The sequence below is a fragment of the Lagopus muta genome, chromosome 19, assembly GCF_023343835.1.
Source record: "Lagopus muta isolate bLagMut1 chromosome 19, bLagMut1 primary, whole genome shotgun sequence".
Taxonomy (NCBI): Eukaryota; Metazoa; Chordata; class Aves; order Galliformes; family Phasianidae; genus Lagopus; species Lagopus muta.
This window is the reverse complement of record NC_064451.1, coordinates 7,882,472-7,901,856: the sequence shown is the minus strand read 5'-3', so window position 1 is coordinate 7,901,856 and position 19,385 is coordinate 7,882,472. Positions and strand designations below refer to the sequence as shown.

The window sequence follows — 19,385 nt, the reverse complement described above, 5'->3', positions numbered from 1 at the left end:
CTTGCTTTCATGTAGCCTGCAAGCTTCGTTTCTCTCATTAGCAATCACACTCATCCACATATTGCTACAAGCAGTATTTACCACAGAAACACAGAAGGCACAAATAAATGAGAAAAATAAACATCTGTATTTCAACCAGTACTCGAGACTCATTTGATAAAATATTAACCTGCTTCTTACTGAGCAGCATTCAGTCAGCTGTCAAACAAAACATCATTACAGCATTAAAAAAAAAAACATTCAATGAACCACATATTCTGAACACAGATAAACATTCACATAAACAGGGGGGAGCACAGCAAGGAAATAACCATCATTGCTGGCTTCCCCAGGTCCCCAACAATTGTTACCCCGCAGCACTCGTGGCAAATGCTAGGCTGAAAGAGAGCAGAATTGCTCTGTGCCTAAAAAACACCCCTCCAGCAGTTCTGTTTCATTACTTGCAGCTTGTCTAAATGAGCAGACTTTTTTTGGTGGTGGGGAAACCAGCCTGGATGTTTCCCTCTGCCCCCCAGCTCTGCCTGGTCAGCTTGTTGCAAGTGTGAGAAGTGAGCAGTGCAAAGGGCATCTCCTGCTGCAGGGCAGACCTCCTTCAAGTGGCTCCTGTAACACAGCACAAACAGCTCTTAGTTGCAGGACTTTTAAATAGGGAAGCAAACATTTTTGAGTTTCTAAGATCAGTTTTAAAGGAGAAAACAAAATAAAAACAGAATCTAATTCAGCAAGCAAATCAAATGGCAGTCACACTCACTTGGTCCATTTCTCTACAGGCCTCAACACATTGAGATCCTGCTCTTGTACACCTGAGAAGCTGCCCAGTTACACACAGAAAGGAAACCATCCAGGGCTTCATTAAACCAGCTAGCTACAATGCTAATAGGCAGCAGCAGGGTCTGAAAGGCTGCCAAATCCTTAAACCTCATAGCTTCATAGGTAATTTTATAATGTAAACACCAACTTCCCCTCCTCCTCAACCTGAGTTACTCTTAATGTATGACTAACAGGGCGAGTGCAGACTCTGTGCCCTAAGGGAACAGAACTCAAAACCATTTCAGTCTTCTCCTATGGTCGTGATTCATTCTTTGGGCTGCACCACAGGCAAAAGCATTTCAGGTTCTCTCTTTAAAAACGCAAGGTTCACAGAACAGCTGCTGACGTTACCTCCTCACAGCCTCCTCCTTTTCCTGAACCTTTTCCTGATGCGCAAACTTCTCCTGATTTGAGGAATGCTGGCAGTCCCATCAGTGCAGGTGCCCACGATGGACTGTGCAGCAACCTCTTCGGTTTCCATGCCCTGCAACACAAGGGGAACAGACTATTTGCACAGCAGCACGAAACCTAGGAGGATTTGCAAGAAAACCCTTTCAGCCATCTTTTATTTTAGTTAGCACGGCAAGATTTAAAACAATGCTCCATTTACACTCAAAATTAAGCACGGGACACAACACTGTATTACCACAATCCTAGCAAACAAAACATCCCAAACACATACAATTTTCAGCCAACACCAGCACTTCTTCCTACAGAGTATGATTCTGCCCCTGCTCTCCAGCCAGAACACACCTGATGTGGTTTCTCTTTGCCTGGACACAACTCTTTGCAGAGAGGCTGGGTCTCCCACAAGTGAGACTGCAGCTTTCCTTTACCTTATCTGGAAAATCAGCATCTCTGTCTCCAGGCTCATCACCACCTGCTCCATCCGACCGTGCATCCAATTCATCCCCACCGCTCTCATCCTCAGACGCCTCCTCCTCGCTCTGCCACTCCTCTTCATCACTCTCTCCATATTCCCTCCTGCTGGCTGACAGAGTTGTTGCCACTTTTGGAGGAGGCAGAGTTGCTAGTACAGCAGGGAGCGTAAAGGCTGCTAGAAAGCGGGCTTTCAGCAGGAGAAAAGCAGGGTCATCACCCAGTTTCTCATGCACCAGTTCTGTGATAGCATTCAAGTCCACCTCACCCTCAGTCTGACTGCCATCAGGGGACAGAAGACGTGCTGCCTGTTTTTCCAGAGCTGCCTTTTGCAGAAGTAGCTTTGAAAGAGTTTTTAAGTTGCACAAAAAAGGTGGGAAATAAGGCAACCTGGTTTGCAGTGGTGGTACCTGGACACCTTGCTTCCCACTCAGCCATTCCTTCACCAGCTCCTCATCTTCAAAGGAAATCAGGCTATAGTCAAGAAGAGTCTTTTCGGCACTAGAAGTGGTTGGCTGGGCTGGAGCACTCGCAGCCTGTGCAGGGGGTGGTTTGGAGGCAATAGGTCTGTACTTCAATGCCTGCTCAGCTGAGCCTTCAGGATTTCCTGCAACACTGTCATGAGGAATTGAAGCTCCTGCCTGGAGCACAACCCCTTTATTAAGGACATTCGAGTTGGAAGATGATCCATTTGTAGATGAGTCCTGGTTTTCTCCCAAGCTAACAGCACCCGTCACACAGTGGGAATCAGATCCCTGAGTGCTTGCAGGTGGCTGCATCTGGGGCAGCAGCTGAGCATGCGGGGTTGGTGCACCACCTGGAGGAGCATTCTGAGCTGCAGAAGGATCAACAGCCTTAGAGGAACCGTCTGAATGTGCAGATGTAGCAGAAGAAACGCCAGATATGCTGCACACAGGACTGGCTGAGCTCACGGGGAAGACACTTGCAGAATGGTTTACACCAGCTGTCTTTCCTGCTGGGCTCCCTGAAGCTAACTGGGGATTTGTTTTTGTCTCTGCATGGCTTGGCTGAGGCATATTTACTCCAGAGGATGCAGGAGGCACTCCTAAACCACAGACATTGCCACTGGATGTCACACTTGCCTGACTTTGACTCCTCACAATAGCAGCTTGCAGACCTTGGGGAACACCCACAACGGCCTGCACAGCACTGGAGAGCAAAGCCTGCTGCGTTACAATCCATGTGAGAGGCAGCACGCTGTCAGGAGTCAAACGGGAGCCGGGCTGTGGAGCTAGAAGAGCAGGCAATAGATTGACTGGCCCAGGACGATTCAGTTCATAGGTAACTGGTGTGGGAAGAGACAGTTTGCTGTTGCCAGACTCTATGCCAAAAGGCACCACCGTAACTCGATGTGGCACAAAAGCTTGATTTTGCAACACTACTGGAGCTGAGCTACCAGCTAGGACCTGACTGCTGCACCCTCCTTGATCTGGGGCCTTTCCTGCTGCACCTGGATTCAGGCTTGGAAAAACTCCTCTTTCAGGGGTATTTTGTGGAGCTTGCTCGTTTAGTTCCTTACTAGATTGTACTTTTGTCTCTTGTGAGGAACGAGGGCTCTCCCCAGCTTTTGACACTGATGGAGAATGGTTTTCAAGCACGACAGGGGTAGAAGCAGAACCAGCAACAGAAGTAAACGCTGGCGGGGCAGCTGGCACATGTTGTACGTGGCTGGCTGTAGAGCCAACTGCTCCAGGTTTGCTCTCCACTTGTGCAGAAGGAATCACTGGCTGTGGTGGGTGCTGGATTATCAAAGGCCCTGAAAGCATCACCTGCGGGGCAACAAATACTTTTGTCTGCACAGCTTTCTCTTTTAGCTGCTTCTCCATCTGCCGCTTCTCTCTCAGCAATTCTGAGACAGTTTTAGGCTTCTGCCTTTGAGCTTGGGCTAGAGGAGCTGGAATAGATGGGAGAACTGGAGGAGCTGTCTGCCTCTTGGGAGCAGGCTGCGATGCATTGCCTATAAGGTGAATAAGGGGGAAGAAAAACAAGTCTTCAGAAAGGAGGAAAGACTTTAGATGCTATTTTGTAGCTATTAGATGTCAATTACCCTGCATAGGAAGTAGGAAAATTCCTGACTGGCAATTCTTACAACACTGTATTGTTGTGAGTACATGCTTGAGAGCAGTCTAACAGTGACAGCCTACAGACCATCAGGCAGGCACGATGACACCATGCCCACAGCCCTTCAGTATTTTCATCAGTCCTTACCAAAATGAATGCATTAAGCCAACAACTGAAAGAGCCAAGAGCTACGAGAAAGGAGCAAGGCAGCGCGTTTCGTTTCAAAGTTCTCCTTCAGTTCCACTGGTTATTAATACAGTGGTGATGAACTAAGTGAAAGTTCCTGTGCATCATAACACCAAATGCTCTGAGAGGTACCTGAAGAAGACTCCGAGTTTTGGGAAGCCTGCAAAAAAAAAATAAAAAATAAATTAATTAAATTATACTTGAGACACATAAAGATCATTAAAACAGCACAGATGTCAAAGCATCATCTGTCAGCTCCCTATGTAAACGGCCACACAGGCAGCACTTTACTCTGCTTCAAATGAACTGGTAACACACAGACAATACCAACTCACCACACTCACTGAAAAGCCTCTGTTTTAGACAAGACTCCAGGGAAAAGCTTAGAAATAGTTGGTGCACAGTACCTGCTGAGGCCTGACTGCATCAGCCCTTCTCTCCCGAATGATCTTCATGCAGCCATTGGTGTCAATCCGAAAGAGCTGCAAGAGAAGCATTTTGTTACAAGTTGGTTCAGAAAAGGAATGTTGGTAGAGCCAGCAACACGACAAGGCGGATGGGAGAGGCTTCACATGAAAGACTGGTACACATTCACACTTGCAGAAAGCTGTGACAGCATTAGGATGGATGCAGGGTTTACTAAATATAACATGCAAGCCAAGAGAACAGATCAATCTAGTAATTAGATTAATTCAAGTGAAAGATTTATAATTGTTTTTAAGCATCAAGTATGAAGATTACCACTCCTGTAAAGCAGATAATGCTATTAAGACAGAAAAACCTACCTGAATGAAAAGTGTGAACAGAGGAGTGCTGGAGAGACTGACCGACTTGAGCTTCTGTTGAATAGAATAAGCTAGAAAAAAAGGCCCACCATCAAAAATCAGCTGAATATTCACTTGTAAGGTGCCAGAAAACAGGGACATAAAGGAGCACCATCTCTGATAGGTTAGCATTACCTTTTGTTTGATCAAAAGCCATCTTCCCAGTTCGCGAGGTGCAAGGCAGCAGCACGTCGCCCACCCAAGGTGTCACGGCCATGAGGAGCTTCCTGTCAAGGTTCATTTTCCTCCATCTTGCCCTCTCTTGACAACGAGTTTTCCCCACCGTGTTCCACAGCCCCCTGTGCTTCTCAGCAGCAGATGCACCAACCCCAGACGTCTTTGCCAAAGCAGCAGCAGACATTGTGAGCTTCGATTGCTGCGCGTGAGCGAACACATAATTAGAGCTCCAATGAGGAGGGTTCTAACAAAGTTAGTCCCTGTTTATTTTCATAATTGCCCTGTGATCTTTTCCTCTCGGAACAACAGTAAAGTAAGATTTATGATTCCATGTTTGCTTTCCACTAAATATAGTTTGTGCCCATACCACAAAAGCAGGTGAGACAAACGAGGTGCTTACAAGTCTCCTCTGGAAGCACGTGTTTTCTCTCAGCACTCTTCTCACATCCTCCAGGGTAACCCGCAGCACTTGCTTCCCACACCTGGAAGCCTTAAAAGAAATCACAAGGGAAGGTGTAAGGAAAAGCACACCACAGAAAGTTACTGGTGCTGATGCTATTCTCAGAGGGTGCAAAAGCTCTCAACGGTCCTGTTACTGGGATTATCCACACACCCTGGCCATTGGAGTAAGGGGGTTTATTTCAGCAGCCAATCCTGCTTTATGAAGATATGAAAACAGTTGTGTGTCAGTGACACTGTGGGTAGAAGAGTTATTTTCTAGGTATAACGTGGCAGGGAGGGGCAGTGCCAGGAATTCCTGTTTATTCACACAGCTCCGTTTCCAACAGCACCCCACAGTGGTACAGTGAGAAAGCAGCTAACAGGTGTGAAAAATCATCATCTACTCATCTCATCAATTGCTCTCTTTACTGCAGCAAATGCTCCTCCTGGCAGTTCCTAATCCAAGCTCAAATTCCATCCAAAACAGATCAAGAAACCCAGGACTCACCTTGTTAATCTCTTCTATGGGATTCTTCACAGTGATGTCCGTGGAATGGGGCCGTGCCAAGCCCCTCAGGATGGTGCTCAGTTCTGTTGCTTTATTAGTAACTCCTTCCTCAGCTCCTTCACACCTTGCATGTGGAATTTTACTGCTGCTGGTCCTTGCATTAACACTCCCAAAAGAGAAAGGAGATGAATTTTGGTGCCTTCCTTGGCACGACTCCGGCACATCTGCTTGTGTTGGGATCCACAGATCAATGCTGGGAAAGGTGCATTCCTCCTTACTCGTCTTCTCCTCCTCAGAAGTGTCTGATAAGTCCAGTTCTACATCTTCACTGCTGCTCTCTGAACAGCTGGAGCTCTCCTCTCTATGCTGACGTTTCACCGACCTGGACCGTTTCTTCTTAGCCAAAAAGAGCACAGATAAGCTTCAGCCAGCACTCACCCTTGACCTGCAAATCTCTCAGACCAGTAAGTTAAAGAATCTTGTGGGGCAGTATTCTACCAGTGAAAAGTGGTTTCAGAATGGATGGTGCAGCAGCACCTGCTGGTGCTTCACCAATGGAACCACCACAGTGGTCTTAAGCAGCCAGAATTTATGGAGTAGCTTGTACCACAACTGGCAGCTCAAGAGGTACATACAGGAAAACATAAGCATGTGCTTATATAACATCCTTAAGGGCCTTTCGAGGCAATAAGGAAATTATATAACATACAAATATATAACACTTCATTCCTCCAGGACAAAAAAGGCTGCTTTAACACAATACTAATTAGACCACAAACATCCACGACAAAACACCACGCAAAACGGAGGGCAACTGTGGCACTGATTTCATAGGATTTCACTTTCAGGTTGGAGAATCTTATCTAAAGAGATGGGGCTGTGACACAGGAGGGCTCTGCACAATACCTTCGACCCAATCATGATCTTCCATTTGCTCAGGCACTGCGAGCGAGTCCGATGTGGCAGCTCAGCAGCTATTTTACTCCAGTGACCTAAAAAGGAAGAGGAGAGCACAGCTATCTATGCAGCAAACTGAAGGAACAGTATTTCTCTTTCACAAAACCAGTCAGATGTCAGCACTCAGATTAAAATGAGGGCTGTTACATGGGTTTATTTATCTGTTGGAGCGGAGGGCTGCTTTTATTATCTTTTAAAAGATGTTCAAATCACACAAAGCCTCCCTGATGTTACTCAGGGAAACGCTGCACCTCCTTCAATAACAGTGTGAGACTTCCTCAGACCAGCACCAAGTTGCTGTGCTGTATGTTTTCATGGAATCCAAGACATGAAATAAATCAGGAAATAAATATATTTGACCGAAACACAGTAAAACTGATACATACATATGTTCATGAAAGCACTTGACAAGAGTTCTGTGCTTCAGTAGCACCACAACCTGTAAGCAGAGGCAGTGCAGCCTGATGGAGGCAGTGCAAGTGTGACATTTACATAAGAGAGCGTCATCCCTAAAAGGCTGGGAGCAAGCAGTTCATAACCTAACGAGCCTTCTGCTATTTTAGAGCTGTTAGTGAGACTGGGAAGGTGTCTGTCTTGCTTTAGATTGCACCTAAGAAGATCCAGCAGGTTCACCCACCCTGATAAGCTCATCATACACAGAGAGGAGTGCTGTGACATTCAGAGTGGAAAAGAGCGGGGAATGGGAAAGGAGATTTCCTTTTCAGGGCAGAACACCATGCACAGAGTAACTGACTCATACAGGGAAATGCATTATGAATGGATGGTGAAATCCTGCTCCTTGTCTTTGATCTTTCAAAGATTTCTTTGGACTTTGCTCCATCATACACTCAGCCAACGTCAGAAACTAAAATGAAGAGGTACCAGGGACCAAAACCCTGGCAGCATCACATCCCTCCCTCCTCACAGCAGTAACAGCATGCTCAGATGGAGGCTGAAAGGTTAAAGCCTAATGCTGAAAAACAGCATTAGAGAAAGTAAGAGAACTCTTCCACAGACTGTGAGCTCTGTGGAGCCATGACAAGCACAGCTATGCAGCCCTTTGCTGCACAACTCATTAACAAGTGAGCTTCCAGGAAAAGGCTGCTCTGTGTGAGGAGGCTCGAAACCATCAGCTGGAAACAGAGCCTGCCACTGCTAAAAACAAAAGAGGAAGACTCTCATATAAGCAATTGGTATATAATACTTTTCTGAGCTAGAAATTAAGCCAGAGGAACACTCACCCAGGCCGTGCTTCTGCACCAGATCAATCAGTTGCTCTTCTTCCTTTAAGCTCCATTTGCCTTTCTTTACATCACGGTGCAATGCTTTTAAGTACCTTCAAATAAAAACCAGTTAAGCAAGGAACGTTTCACTTCATTCACATGGCTCTGATCAGTGCTCCATGCTCTGAGGCTCAACACAACCAGATCTTTCCTTTCTCTAAGGCACCCATCACTATTGCTATAACACAGCACAGTTGCCATCTCTTTGATCTCACTAATATCAGACTACATGGTTAAAAACTATAATAAGCCGTTGTAAAATGGATTGCTGGCATCAGAACATTCTGCACTTGGTCTCCTGAAGCTGGGTTCAATGCTGACGATGGCTCAGCACCTCTCACAACACTGATGTCAGCTGCAGGAAGTGACTGACCAGGCTGTTTGTGCAGCCCATACATGAGTGACCACCTTTTCTCCCTACATGCACTCACACTTCAGGATCCCTTTGCTGTGCTTTGGACAACAGCCCCTCCAACTTCTGCTACACCAAGGGAATGATGTGCCACAGGCAACAGAGCATCTTTCTCCCTGCTGGACTCCAAAATCAGCTCGACCTTCTCTAACTACAGAGGCAATAAAGCACCACAAAGGCTGTGCTCACCTTTAGGGACCGGTGAAGATTGTATTCAGACCATAACCACGTTCACAACAGTCTTCAAGAGTTGTAAGCAAAGCAAACGTTTGTAAAATGAGCTGCACTTGGCTCTGGACAACAGGCCTGAAGGCACAGCTGTTCCATGCTGTTCTCACCTGTCACTGCACTGAGCATCACTCCTGCCTGGTACTTCTGTCCGAATTTTATACCAGTCACGCTCTCCATACTTCTCAACTGCAGCCAACAGCATCTGTGTCAACCACAGAAAGGAAGAGTTACAACTCCTGGTCAGTAATGCTTCCAGCCAGCCTGAAACAGAAGCAGCTGCATGTTTCCTCAGAATTATAAGTCTTGGCTCAAAGGTTTTTGGGAGTTAAGACCTCCCAACCTGTAAACTGACCTCACAGCATTCTACATTCCTTTGTGCAACATTAAAGCTCATGTGTACACAACCATGCAATGCTGCAAATCTAACCTTCCACACACCATCATTCTAGGGAATTAGAGAGAACTCACAGCATCCTCCTCTGGTGTCCAGGGCCCTTTCTTCAAGCTGGGATCCACACTCTTTGTCCATCGATAAATCAGCTGGGCAGAATCTCTTCCTTCCATGTAATAGGCAACTAGAAATGGAAAGGTGTATTTTATCCTCTGCTGCAAGCAATATTTCTTCACTTATTAACATCTGGAACTGTCATCTTTTCAAACAAACAGTAGATTGTCACAACAAGAACTGAAAGAGCACAGCACACACGAACTGCTACCATTTACAATGGCACTACCAATATAGACACACAGCACCCCAACAATCCATACTGCAACAGGACTCACAAAGACACGTTTCAGCTCTACCCAACAAATTCAAGGCAGCAGATGTTGTCACACAAAGGCTGGGATTTAGGACTCCAGAAAACACTTTGTTACTACTTTAACCTTCAGTCCTCACTGCTCACACTGTAATCCCACAGAGAGCTCTTCTAGAAACCACTATAGGTACAGTAATGTGTGCACATGCACCCTGATGATCATCCTAAATGATCCTGTAGGTCCTTTCCAACCTTGTGACTCTATGATTCTGGACCGCAGCACTGCTGTACCTCACACACATACTGACACACTGACACCTACTGGGCCATAGCACTGCTGCATCTCATCTAGGTATAAAGCACACAACTACCGTGGAAATGGAAACACTCAGAGCAGATAAAGCACCAGTAACTCCTTCAAGCAGAGCAGGCCAGGTGCTCCAGCATGCAGAAGTATTAATACATGTAACCCAGGAAATCAAGAAACCATCATATGTGAATGGAAAACAATTTCCTTTGTAGGCTGCTTACTTTTCTTGTAAGGGATGTGGCTTCCCACTCTCATCTCTTGAACAAGCTCTAAAAGCATCTTATCTTCATCTCTGGTCCATTCTTTCCTTTTCAAGTCTTTGTTGTAGGCTTGGTATTTCTGCAAGCACTGAAAAGCCGTCCTGTTTGTCTTCATGGAAAGAAAACACAGCTGCTTAGATAGCTGGACATTGAGGAGGAAAAAAGCAAGAGGGCAAAGTTCCAGTTGTTTTTGTACCGTTCATGAACACTCCTCACAGAAGCATGAACTAACAATGAATTACTGTTAACTGCTTTCCAACACTTTTGAAGAGGCACCATCAGTTACCTGACTTTCCAGCTCACGTTTCTGACCTCAGAACTACTCACCCCCAGTTCCTGGGCTACAGTCTGCCAGTCCAAGTAACCGTGTTTAGCAGCAATATCCTTCAGCCTCTCCGTTTCCTCCTCTGTCCATTCATTTTTGTTGATGCTTGGATGCTCCCAGTTTTGCCAAAACTTCTTCAGTTCTTCTGAGCTGCGCCGTCCATCAAACTGAAACAGAGAGAGACAAATCTACTTTGTCTTGTGTCAGCGTTCGTTTCTGCCCAATGTTTGTCCCAGCTTCAGTTTGTGTTCCATGCATGTCTTAGTGCTGATTTTTCAAAATCAAACCACCAGATTTAAGCAGTGACATCAAACTGTAAGTGCCTACATGCTTACCATATTGAGATCACACGACAGTCAGCTTAAAGAAGGGCATGAGGGGATCAGTGGATGGAAATGACAGCAGGTCAGGTAATTCTCATGAGAAAGGGGCCTGATGTGAGAAGTAAGACAACAGCTCATCTCCCAACTCACATGAATGTTTGAAATCTTCTCCCAGTCGTGCTCATCAAACCTGTCTCCTAACAAGTCACTTTCTGGAAGTTGGCTAGAGCAGAAGATAGAAAGAAACCTCCACATTAAACAGTTAATTAAGCAGTCACTTTCTCAGCTTGATCTTTCTTCATCATATTCTTCTCACCTGCTATTAACTCCCACCAAAACTTTACTACTTCAAAGCTTTAACATCGATAACTTCACTCACAAACAAGATTTCTTCCTTTCTGGACTTATTAATTTTACTTGAATATAATGAGTGCACTGCTGGAAAACAGCCCCCTGCAAGGTGATGCTGTTTAGCAAGGGGAACAGTTCAATGCAATATCAGAGCAGATTACTCCAGATGTGTTAACAGGCAAAAGCTCAGAATTAGTAAGGTGTTCAGAGCACCCCTCCTGCTGAAGCAAGAACCATTTCCACCAGTATCTCTACCCTGGCCATTAGGTGCATTTGCATATGAATGCACAAAGCAGGACTCTGAGCAAACAGCTGCTGATATGAGCTCTGTAAAGCCCGAATAGCACCTCATGGCTTTATTTGTGTTGGCTTGCACAAAATCTTCTCCGAATGCCACAACCAGAAGCGCCCAAGAAAGGAGGGCACTACAGAAGTCAGCCTCCCAAAATCCTTTTGCATTTTCATCAAGAACTTATAAAGAAGATTTCTCACTTAATTGCCTCTATTTCCCGTTCCACTTCTTTGATTTGCTTTTCCAAGATCTGTTTCTCCATTTCAGTCTTGACATTTTCCAGTTTCTGATTCGAATAACTCAACCTGTTCAAAGACATTTTCAACATTACTTAGTAAGACTACATGGGAAGAAGGTCGATGGCAGCAGAAGACACGTGGCAAAAGAGGCTTCCCCACAAGCATCCTTCTTTCCTTCAGCTTATTTCCCACAGTAAGCAAGACTGTTCTTCCACGTTCTCCCACGTACCAAACTCATCCTATTTTGCTGCTTCAGTGCCAACAGCTGACCCAGAACAGCTCTCAGATTAATCATTTTGGTATTTACAGAGAGATTCAGCCATAGCTGCAACAGCAACAAATTAAGTCTGCACCAGTTACAGGCACATACATCTCCCCAAGGACACGCTGTTATGACTCACTGCAACATGGCACAATTTCAGCTTCAAGCCCCGAGGCTGCTTGAAGTTACACCATTGTGTGAGCAGGAGGAAACAGAGGGCTACAAAATGCCACAGCATCTTCAATACAAAACCTCTTCCCTTGTTGGTTATCTGCAAAATAACCACCAAGCCTTTGCAGTGCAACCTGAAGGCTGTAACCTCTTGCTTACAGTCAGAAGATTAAAGCCCTGCCCTTCAATATCACACACACAGGATAGAGATGTCAATAAAGAATGGAAACGCTGCTGCCTACAACAGTCACTGCCTGCACTGCTGCCCACAGGACAGGGGACCTGGGGACACTAAACAGGTCTCCCAGGCCCAACAGTGACAAAGGAAGGTCTTTTCCAAGCAGAGCCATTCTACGATTCTAAAGCACCCATGCTGTGCTTTGTAACCTTACTGACATTGCAGTCAATTAACACGGGAACTCGCTGCAGGAAGATGGAAGCTCCACTTGTTTCCCCTCCTCCCTTCAGCTGCCATGCTCCCACAAGTCTGCACACTACGTACTTCAGTAGCTTGGGCTGTAGCAGGCGCTGCAAGCGGTCACTCACAACTGACTTCTGCAGTAATACCTTCTCTTTGCTTTTCCCTGGGCAAAACAAAAACAATCAAGCATTCAGTCATCAGTGCAAAACCACTGCCAGAGCATTCCCCACATCTTTACCATTACCTACACAACTCTGTCCTGCAGAGGGCCTATAAGAAACCAGGTAAATGGATTCTGCTGCCCACCTGAACCACTGATGTCGTGCCTGAGCTGTGCAGCCTGCAGCCTCTGCTCAGTTCTACCTCCAAAGAAACCTCAATGAAACCACCACAGGTGGATGTAACTCCCTGGATCTCTAAGCAGCTCTCCTCTCACCTGGGGACTCCCCTTGCACAACCCCACCTGGTTTTGGAGGATTCAGAGATGTGGAATGATGCATCAAAACAAACATGAATGAAAGAAGGAAGGAAGTCATGAATCCTTCAGTGAATAAATGCATACATTCCCATTTGCTCTGAAGTACTCTTCCTGTGAATTCCAGTATGAAGTACTGTAAGTATTGATGTTTGAATACAGATATGGGGGAATGGATGGTTACATACATTGTATTTCCTGTAGAACACTGAGCATCGCATACAGCTACTTACATTTTGTTGACAGCAGTTGTTCAAAGGATTTTATGCCCTGAGCTGCCTTTTCCTTGGCATCTTCATTGGAAGGAGGGCCCTAATAAAGATGAGAATGGATACATGGAAAACTTGTTTATTCTCCCTGGGACTCCATCATGAGCTGCCACCAAAAAGACTGATAACTCAACTAGAACTGCTCAGTCACCTTCACATCAGAAAACAAAGACAACAAGAGCTTTAAACGAAGTGGAACTGGATTGTGGAGATGAAGAAGCACGATCAAAATTAAGCTGAAAATAAAAGGAATGTTGGAATCTGCCCCTGTTCAGAACTCTCAGGTGTCACAGCCACACTGAGGTTGGACAAGTGTTTCCAAAAGAGGGTAAGCAAGCAACGTGTGAGGAAAAAAAATAAGAGACTGCAAACTCAGGAGTGACATCCACAGTTAGAATGGAACACAGCCATAGTGCAGTTACAATTAAATGCATCACTGGAAAAAAACCAATATGTAAGCCAGTCCTATTTACTTACTATTCCTGTTGTCTTGTCCTTAAAGTATGGCTTCATAAAATGGCCCAGAAATATGTTTGATGGTAAATTTCTACCATCTCCTGTCCTTGCTGTTTTTCTGCCATCGAGCTCCCACAAGATTTCCTTCTGCAACAGAAGAATGAAACAATGTCAGCACCTCCTGTGAACTGCCTAATTTCAGGGAACAGCAGAGTCATTCAAACCATTGGCTGCACCAAACTGCACATCGGTGCATGTATGAAAGGTAAGGTTTGGAACCTCACACATTTGTGTAGTACAATGGAGATGAGAAATGCAAAAACATAAATACCCCCACACACCAACTTGCTACAATAAGCTAAAGCACAAGCTATTGTACACTCAGTGACAGCAATTCTGGTGATAGGAAATGATGGAAACTGCATGAAAATAAGCCCTTCCAAGGTCAGCATTCAGGTGACACTGGTTTGAACTGACACATGAACCTCTGTATCCTGGTTCCCACACAAGCAAGACCAATGCTACACCAGTACACAGCTAAGGGCCATTACTGCTGCAGCTGATCCCTGCACTTGGTACATTAAGGATGTTTCACTGTGGTTGACAAAGGATGAAAGCAAAAGGTAACTCTGAAAAGCACAGGATTGTCCCACATCTGTTTTGCTCACCTGCTGCTCTTTGTTTTGTGCAATCAGAAGCTCTACTTCCTCCATCTTTTCCTGGATAACTTCCTGATACACGTAATTCATCTGCAGACACGTTTCTGGATCTTCCAGCAGACTGCTTTCAAGATCATCGTCGCTACTGTCCTCTTCTCTTCCCACTTCCTTGAGGAAAACAAAACTCCATTTTAAGGGATTAAGGGTACAGGAGAGGGAACGCTTGCTTTTAAAAGCAAGAACTGGCATTGTGTTGAAAAATGATTTCCAGGAGAGCTGGAAGCACAGAACTCCCTTCCTGACAGCTGCTCTGAGTGCTCCCAAAGGCAGTTACAGCTACCAGCCCTGCCCAGCTCCCTTCCTGCCCATCAGCTCAGCCTGCACATCTGACTGCCAGCCCTGGTAAAACCCATTGTGGTGCCAGCAGCTGCAGAGCTGCAAGTAAACTGCAGAACACTTACATTTACATTGGAGTCCCCTTGCTTGCTAAGTACACAGCTCAGGACCATCCCTTCAGATTTCTACTTTATGAGTCCTACTGAAGCAATTCTCCATGTTAATGGTGGAGACAAGACAGCTGCCCCAAAATTCCTGAGAATGATGTGAGATTTCCCCTTTCTTCCCGCTCCCTTCACCAGGCAAACACAAAGATTTGCTTAAACAGTTACCATTTCTGCTTGGACATCCGAGCTGTCACCTTCAGCATCGTCTGTTGGAGCACAAAAATACAAAGACATCAATGGCAGCGAAGAGAAAGCTTCAAACTGAGGGCTTTCCAATTGAAACACACAGAGCAAAGCACCGCAGGGCATCTCACACACAACTGCGAGGGGTTTTGGGTACTGCTGTTACTGCCGAGTAAGAACTTCAGTTTTACACCAGACACACTCTTGGTTTTCATTTTAAAGTAAAACAACTCCAGATAACAAAAGAGCTGCACCTCGGTCCGGCGGCATTGAGCGCACAGCCAAGCGAGCATCTGAGCAAACAGAATCACAGAGTGGCCAGGGTGGGAAGGGACCTCCAGGATCAGGAATCTCCAACCCCCCTGCCATATGCAGGGCCACCAACCTCCGCATTTAATACCACACCAGGCTGCCCAGGGCCCCATCCAACCGGGTCCTGAACACCTCCAGGGATGGACAGGGCATCCACAGCCTCTCTGGGCAGCTGTTCCAGCACCTCACCACTCTCTCTGTAAAGATCTTCCCCCTGACATCCAACCTAAACCTACCCTCCCTCAACTTCAAACCATTTCCCCTTGTCCTGCTGTCATCAACCCTTTCAAAGAGTTGATTCCCCTCCTGCCTGTAGGCTCCCTTTAGGTACTGAAGGCTGCCATGAGGTCACCCCGCAGCCTTCTTTGCTCCATGCTGAACAACCCCAGCTCCCTCAGCCTGGCTTCCTAGGAGAGGTGCTGCAGCCCCCTGCTCATCTTTGTGGCTCCTTTGGACCCTCTCCAACAGCTCCGTCTTTTTTGTACTGGAGGTTCCAGACCTGGAGGCAGTGCTGCAGATGGGGCCTCACAAGAGCAGAGTAGAGGGGGACAACCACCTCCCTGCCCCTGCTGCCACCCGTCTTCTGATGGAGCCCAGGACACCATTTGACTTCTGAGCTACAAGCACACACTGCTGGCTCACGTTCAGCTTCTGATCCATCAGGACCCGCAGGTCCTTCTCCACAGGGCTGCTCTCAAGGACCGCTCCTTCCAGTCTCTATGGATGCCTGGGATTCCTCCGGCCCAAGTGCAAAACTCTACACTTCGCCGTGCTGAACCTCATCAGGTTCACCCGGCCCACCTTTCCAGCCCATCCTGGTCCCTCTGAACGGCCTCCCTTCCTTCTACCGCGTCAACCGCACCGCTCAGCTTGGTGTAAACCACACCCTGCGAGCAGCCCTGCAGCAACACCGGGCTGAAGCCCTACAGAGGAGCAGCGCCCGCCGACGCGAGGCGCCGAAGGGACCAATGGAGCCCCGCCTCCCCGCCGGGCCCGCAGGGAGGGCCGCGCCCCGAGTACCCGAGCTGAGGCTGGAGTCCGACACGGCCACATCTCCGCCGGTCACGTCGAGCCGCAGGCTGCGCTCCAGCTCCTCGATCTCGCGGCGGATTTTCTCCCGCTCCGCGTTCAGCTCGGCCCCGGCCGGGCCGTTCCGCCGGGACATGGCGGCACCGCCGCAGCCCCAGGGCACGACGCGAACTGTGCCGCCGCGGCACCGCCCCTCTCCGCCCGTCGACCAATCGCCGCGGGGCGCATCGGTCAGCTGAGCCCAGAGCACGTGACATGAGACAGCCAATAGGAGCACAGCTTCGCCAAGACCGCGACCCGCGAGTCGCCTCCGCCTTTAATCGCTCCGTTACACGGCGGGCAGCGCCCGGCCCTGCGGCCGCACCGAGCCGTTCCTGCGAGCAGCGCGGCAGCCCGTTCCCGGGCGAGGCCGGGCCTTCCTGCCAGCCCTGTTGGCGCCCTCCGGAGCAGGGCAGGGCGCTGCGGTCCCGCTCGCTGTTGGCTGAGCGCTGCCCTTTGTGGGATCGGTCCCGCCCCGTGCCGGCTCCAACCTCAGCCATCCGCAGGGATGGAGGAGCTGCTCCTGCAGCAGCGCTCAGTAAGGAGTTCTGCGCTGAGCTCCGAGTCCCTGGTTGGTTTCATTGTCCATCTTCAGACACCTCAGAAATTCTGTCTATGGATTTAAGGAGATCGGCGACGAGCTGCAGTGATTCTGCTCCAGAGACCAGCTGCCTGGGTGAGAGAAACACAGCGTTAGACTGGAGAGGATAAAGCACACAGGCACTGTTTTCTGGAAGAAAACACATTGCAACTAAGCGAGAACAGGGACTGACCTGCAGTGCATAATAAAGAACCCAAGTTTCACTCCCCCTAGTGGGGATGCTTATTCTCTGGCTGCTGTCAGCATTTAGCACCTGAGATAGAGCTAGCAGAGCGCTTGGAAACAACTTACTTTATTGAAGATCGAGAGTTTGTGATAACAGTCAGAAGGTTCTGTAAGGCTGTGTCTGCGTTTTGTCTCACCACAGCCAGGCTTGCTGACTGCCCCGACCTCAGAGCTTCATTCTCCATCTTGTAATTCTTCAGCTGAACCTTGGAAGGGAAATCAAACCCTTGATAACGAAAATATAACACAGAACTCGCAGCACTGAGTGAGGTGCAGCAGCAGCCAGCGGAGGCCTTTAGAACATTATTGCTTTGTACCTGAAGTAATGCATTCTCCTGTTTCAGTTTTGTAGCGGTGTTTTCTGCCTTTACAGCCCGTTTCTGAAAGAGAATGGAGGATGAGCGTGAGATGTTGGAAGGCTCGCTGGTATCGCTGGAAGCGATTTGGTTTGTGTTGTAGCACCTTTGCTCTGAATGCTGTATGAGATGGGGGTGGCAGCACTTACAGTCATCAGCTGGAGATTCTGTTCCACGTGCTGCACCATTGCTTCCAAGTCCTGAGCTTCCTTCTCTTCTTTAATTTTGTTTTCCTCGAGCTTTCTTTCAAGCTTCCGCACCCTTAAAATAAGATAGAAAATAGCATTTGGTAAAATAACCACACGAAAATTCCAGGGGAAGAACTGAGAAACTCTGTTCTTCACATAACAAAAAAGTAAGGCATCTCACAGAACTGCCTTTGTAGGCTGCAGCTCAAGGGATTTCTGCATTCGTCATCCACCAGCACCAATAGAAACAGCTGAACACAGCATAACTGTACAGAAAACGTGTGTGTTCACAGTCAGTGTGGAGCATTCTGTAACAGTCACCCCATCACCACGGGAGCAGCAGCTGCCTCATGGCGAGGAGCAGCACAGCAAAGAGAAATCACTACCATGGATCAGTCAGTTGTTCAACCTCAGGATTTTAATGTCTCCCAACATTGAGTTAATCACCTGCCAACATTAAAATGCTCTTCTTGCTTTAAAGGAGAGAAATTACCTCCTGTGGAATCTTGCCATTACTTTTACAACTTAAGCTGCGTGAAGCCTAAATGCACTCACAAAACTTCACCTCACCGTGCATAAGAAAAACGGATCTGATAAACCAGAATCAGATTCTTCTCTGAAAGAGCCCCCTGGAATGGGCTGCCCAGGGAGGTGGCGGATTCAGTGACCCTGCAGGTGTTCAAGGAACGTTTGCACGTTGTGTTGAGGGACACGTTGGGTGAGAGCTATTGGTGATGGGTGGGCTGGATGATCTTGTAGGTCTTTCCCAACCTTGGCTCCTGTGATTCTGTGGTAAAGCTTTTTAACAAACAGAACAGAGTTCACTTCACTTCTAGGAAGCTTTTCTCTCTTTCCAGGGGGCACCCTAAGACAATTCATTTACTCCTTCCCCACGCTGTGCCTCACTCACACGTCTGCTTGAGTTCCAGAGATCTCCTGCAGCTCACGGATCCTCCTCCTCAACGCGGCATTCTCTGCTTTCAGCTAAAAGAGAAAAGAAATAAATCCTTCTTAGAGGCGAGGAGCGGTTTAACGGCCCCCAAACACCCCGAGGGCGGGACCGCGAGACACGAGAGGGCAGAATTACATCTGGTGCCGAGCAGCTTGGTTCAACGGCCCGGTTTGGGGGCAGCCTTTCCCTCCCACAGCGCCGCATCCCGTCGCAGCGGTTCCCCATCCGTCCGCCCCCGCTCACCTCCTCGTAGCAGCGCTCTCTCGGAGCAGCGCCCGCCCCGCCGCCCTCACGGCGGCTCACAGCGCGGTGCTCCCGCTCGGCAGCCGCAGGCCGGTAACTGCCGCTCCACCCCGCATCATCTCCGTCCTCTTCCGCCTCGGCGGGAGGCGCCGGGCCGGGCAGCGACAGGGAGCCGAGAAGGGGGCCGGGCAGAGCCGCCCGAGGAGGGGAAGCGGGGTGGGGGCTGAGTTGGACGGGCTCCTCGACGCCCCGGGCTTTGCTCCGCACGAACTCGCGGAAGGAGAACGGGTTGGGCTCGGCCGCGGGAGGCTCCGCCGCCGCCATCGCTCGGCGCTCCTCGCCCCGCCCCCCCGCAGCGCTCCGCCAATCCGGGCAGACCGACCCGCCTCTTTC

At 48.1% G+C, this 19,385-nt stretch overlaps 2 protein-coding genes across 2 annotated transcripts; both read right to left on the bottom strand.

The window, feature by feature from the left end:
• Window positions 1-104: 104 nt before the first annotated feature.
• SNAPC4 (small nuclear RNA activating complex polypeptide 4) lies at window positions 105-16,532 on the bottom strand. Its single transcript, XM_048965731.1, has 23 exons — window positions 16,380-16,532; window positions 15,030-15,070; window positions 14,371-14,529; window positions 13,724-13,849; window positions 13,211-13,289; window positions 12,584-12,665; window positions 11,610-11,714; window positions 10,917-10,989; window positions 10,446-10,610; window positions 10,080-10,227; window positions 9,259-9,365; window positions 8,898-8,992; window positions 8,106-8,200; window positions 6,814-6,899; window positions 5,908-6,300; window positions 5,359-5,448; window positions 4,917-5,157; window positions 4,743-4,813; window positions 4,365-4,439; window positions 4,090-4,117; window positions 1,647-3,667; window positions 1,162-1,294; window positions 105-603 (listed from the first exon to the last, which is right to left on the bottom strand). The coding sequence occupies exons 1-22, from the start codon at window positions 16,522-16,524 to the stop codon at window positions 1,166-1,168; spliced, it is 4,554 nt and encodes a 1,517-aa protein (XP_048821688.1). The 5' UTR covers window positions 16,525-16,532; the 3' UTR covers window positions 105-603; window positions 1,162-1,165.
• Window positions 16,533-16,984: 452 nt separating this feature from the next.
• ENTR1 (endosome associated trafficking regulator 1) lies at window positions 16,985-19,338 on the bottom strand. The gene is made up of 6 exons (XM_048965741.1): window positions 18,993-19,338; window positions 18,708-18,781; window positions 17,759-17,870; window positions 17,571-17,633; window positions 17,320-17,459; window positions 16,985-17,099 (listed from the first exon to the last, which is right to left on the bottom strand). The coding sequence occupies exons 1-6, from the start codon at window positions 19,314-19,316 to the stop codon at window positions 17,006-17,008; spliced, it is 807 nt and encodes a 268-aa protein (XP_048821698.1). The 5' UTR covers window positions 19,317-19,338; the 3' UTR covers window positions 16,985-17,005.
• Between the last annotated feature and the right edge of the window lie 47 nt (window positions 19,339-19,385).

What these genes read in the sequence shown, in the direction of transcription:
- SNAPC4 (XM_048965731.1), bottom strand. Translation starts at nt 16,524, where the DNA reads ATGTCCCGGCGGAACGGCCCGGCCGGGGCCGAGCTGAACGCGGAGCGG. An exon ending in CTACAGCCCAAGCTACTGAA is followed by an intron (nt 11,715 to 12,583) that starts GTACGTAGTGTG and finishes GTCTTTGAACAG; the next exon opens with GTTGAGTTATTCGAATCAGA. An exon ending in CCATAGAAGAGATTAACAAG is followed by an intron (nt 5,449 to 5,907) that starts GTGAGTCCTGGG and finishes ATTTCTTTTAAG; the next exon opens with GCTTCCAGGTGTGGGAAGCA.
- ENTR1 (XM_048965741.1), bottom strand. Translation starts at nt 19,316, where the DNA reads ATGGCGGCGGCGGAGCCTCCCGCGGCCGAGCCCAACCCGTTCTCCTTC. An exon ending in AGAATCTCCAGCTGATGACT is followed by an intron (nt 17,634 to 17,758) that starts GTAAGTGCTGCC and finishes ATTCTCTTTCAG; the next exon opens with AAACGGGCTGTAAAGGCAGA. An exon ending in AGGAGAATGCATTACTTCAG is followed by an intron (nt 17,460 to 17,570) that starts GTACAAAGCAAT and finishes TTCCCTTCCAAG; the next exon opens with GTTCAGCTGAAGAATTACAA.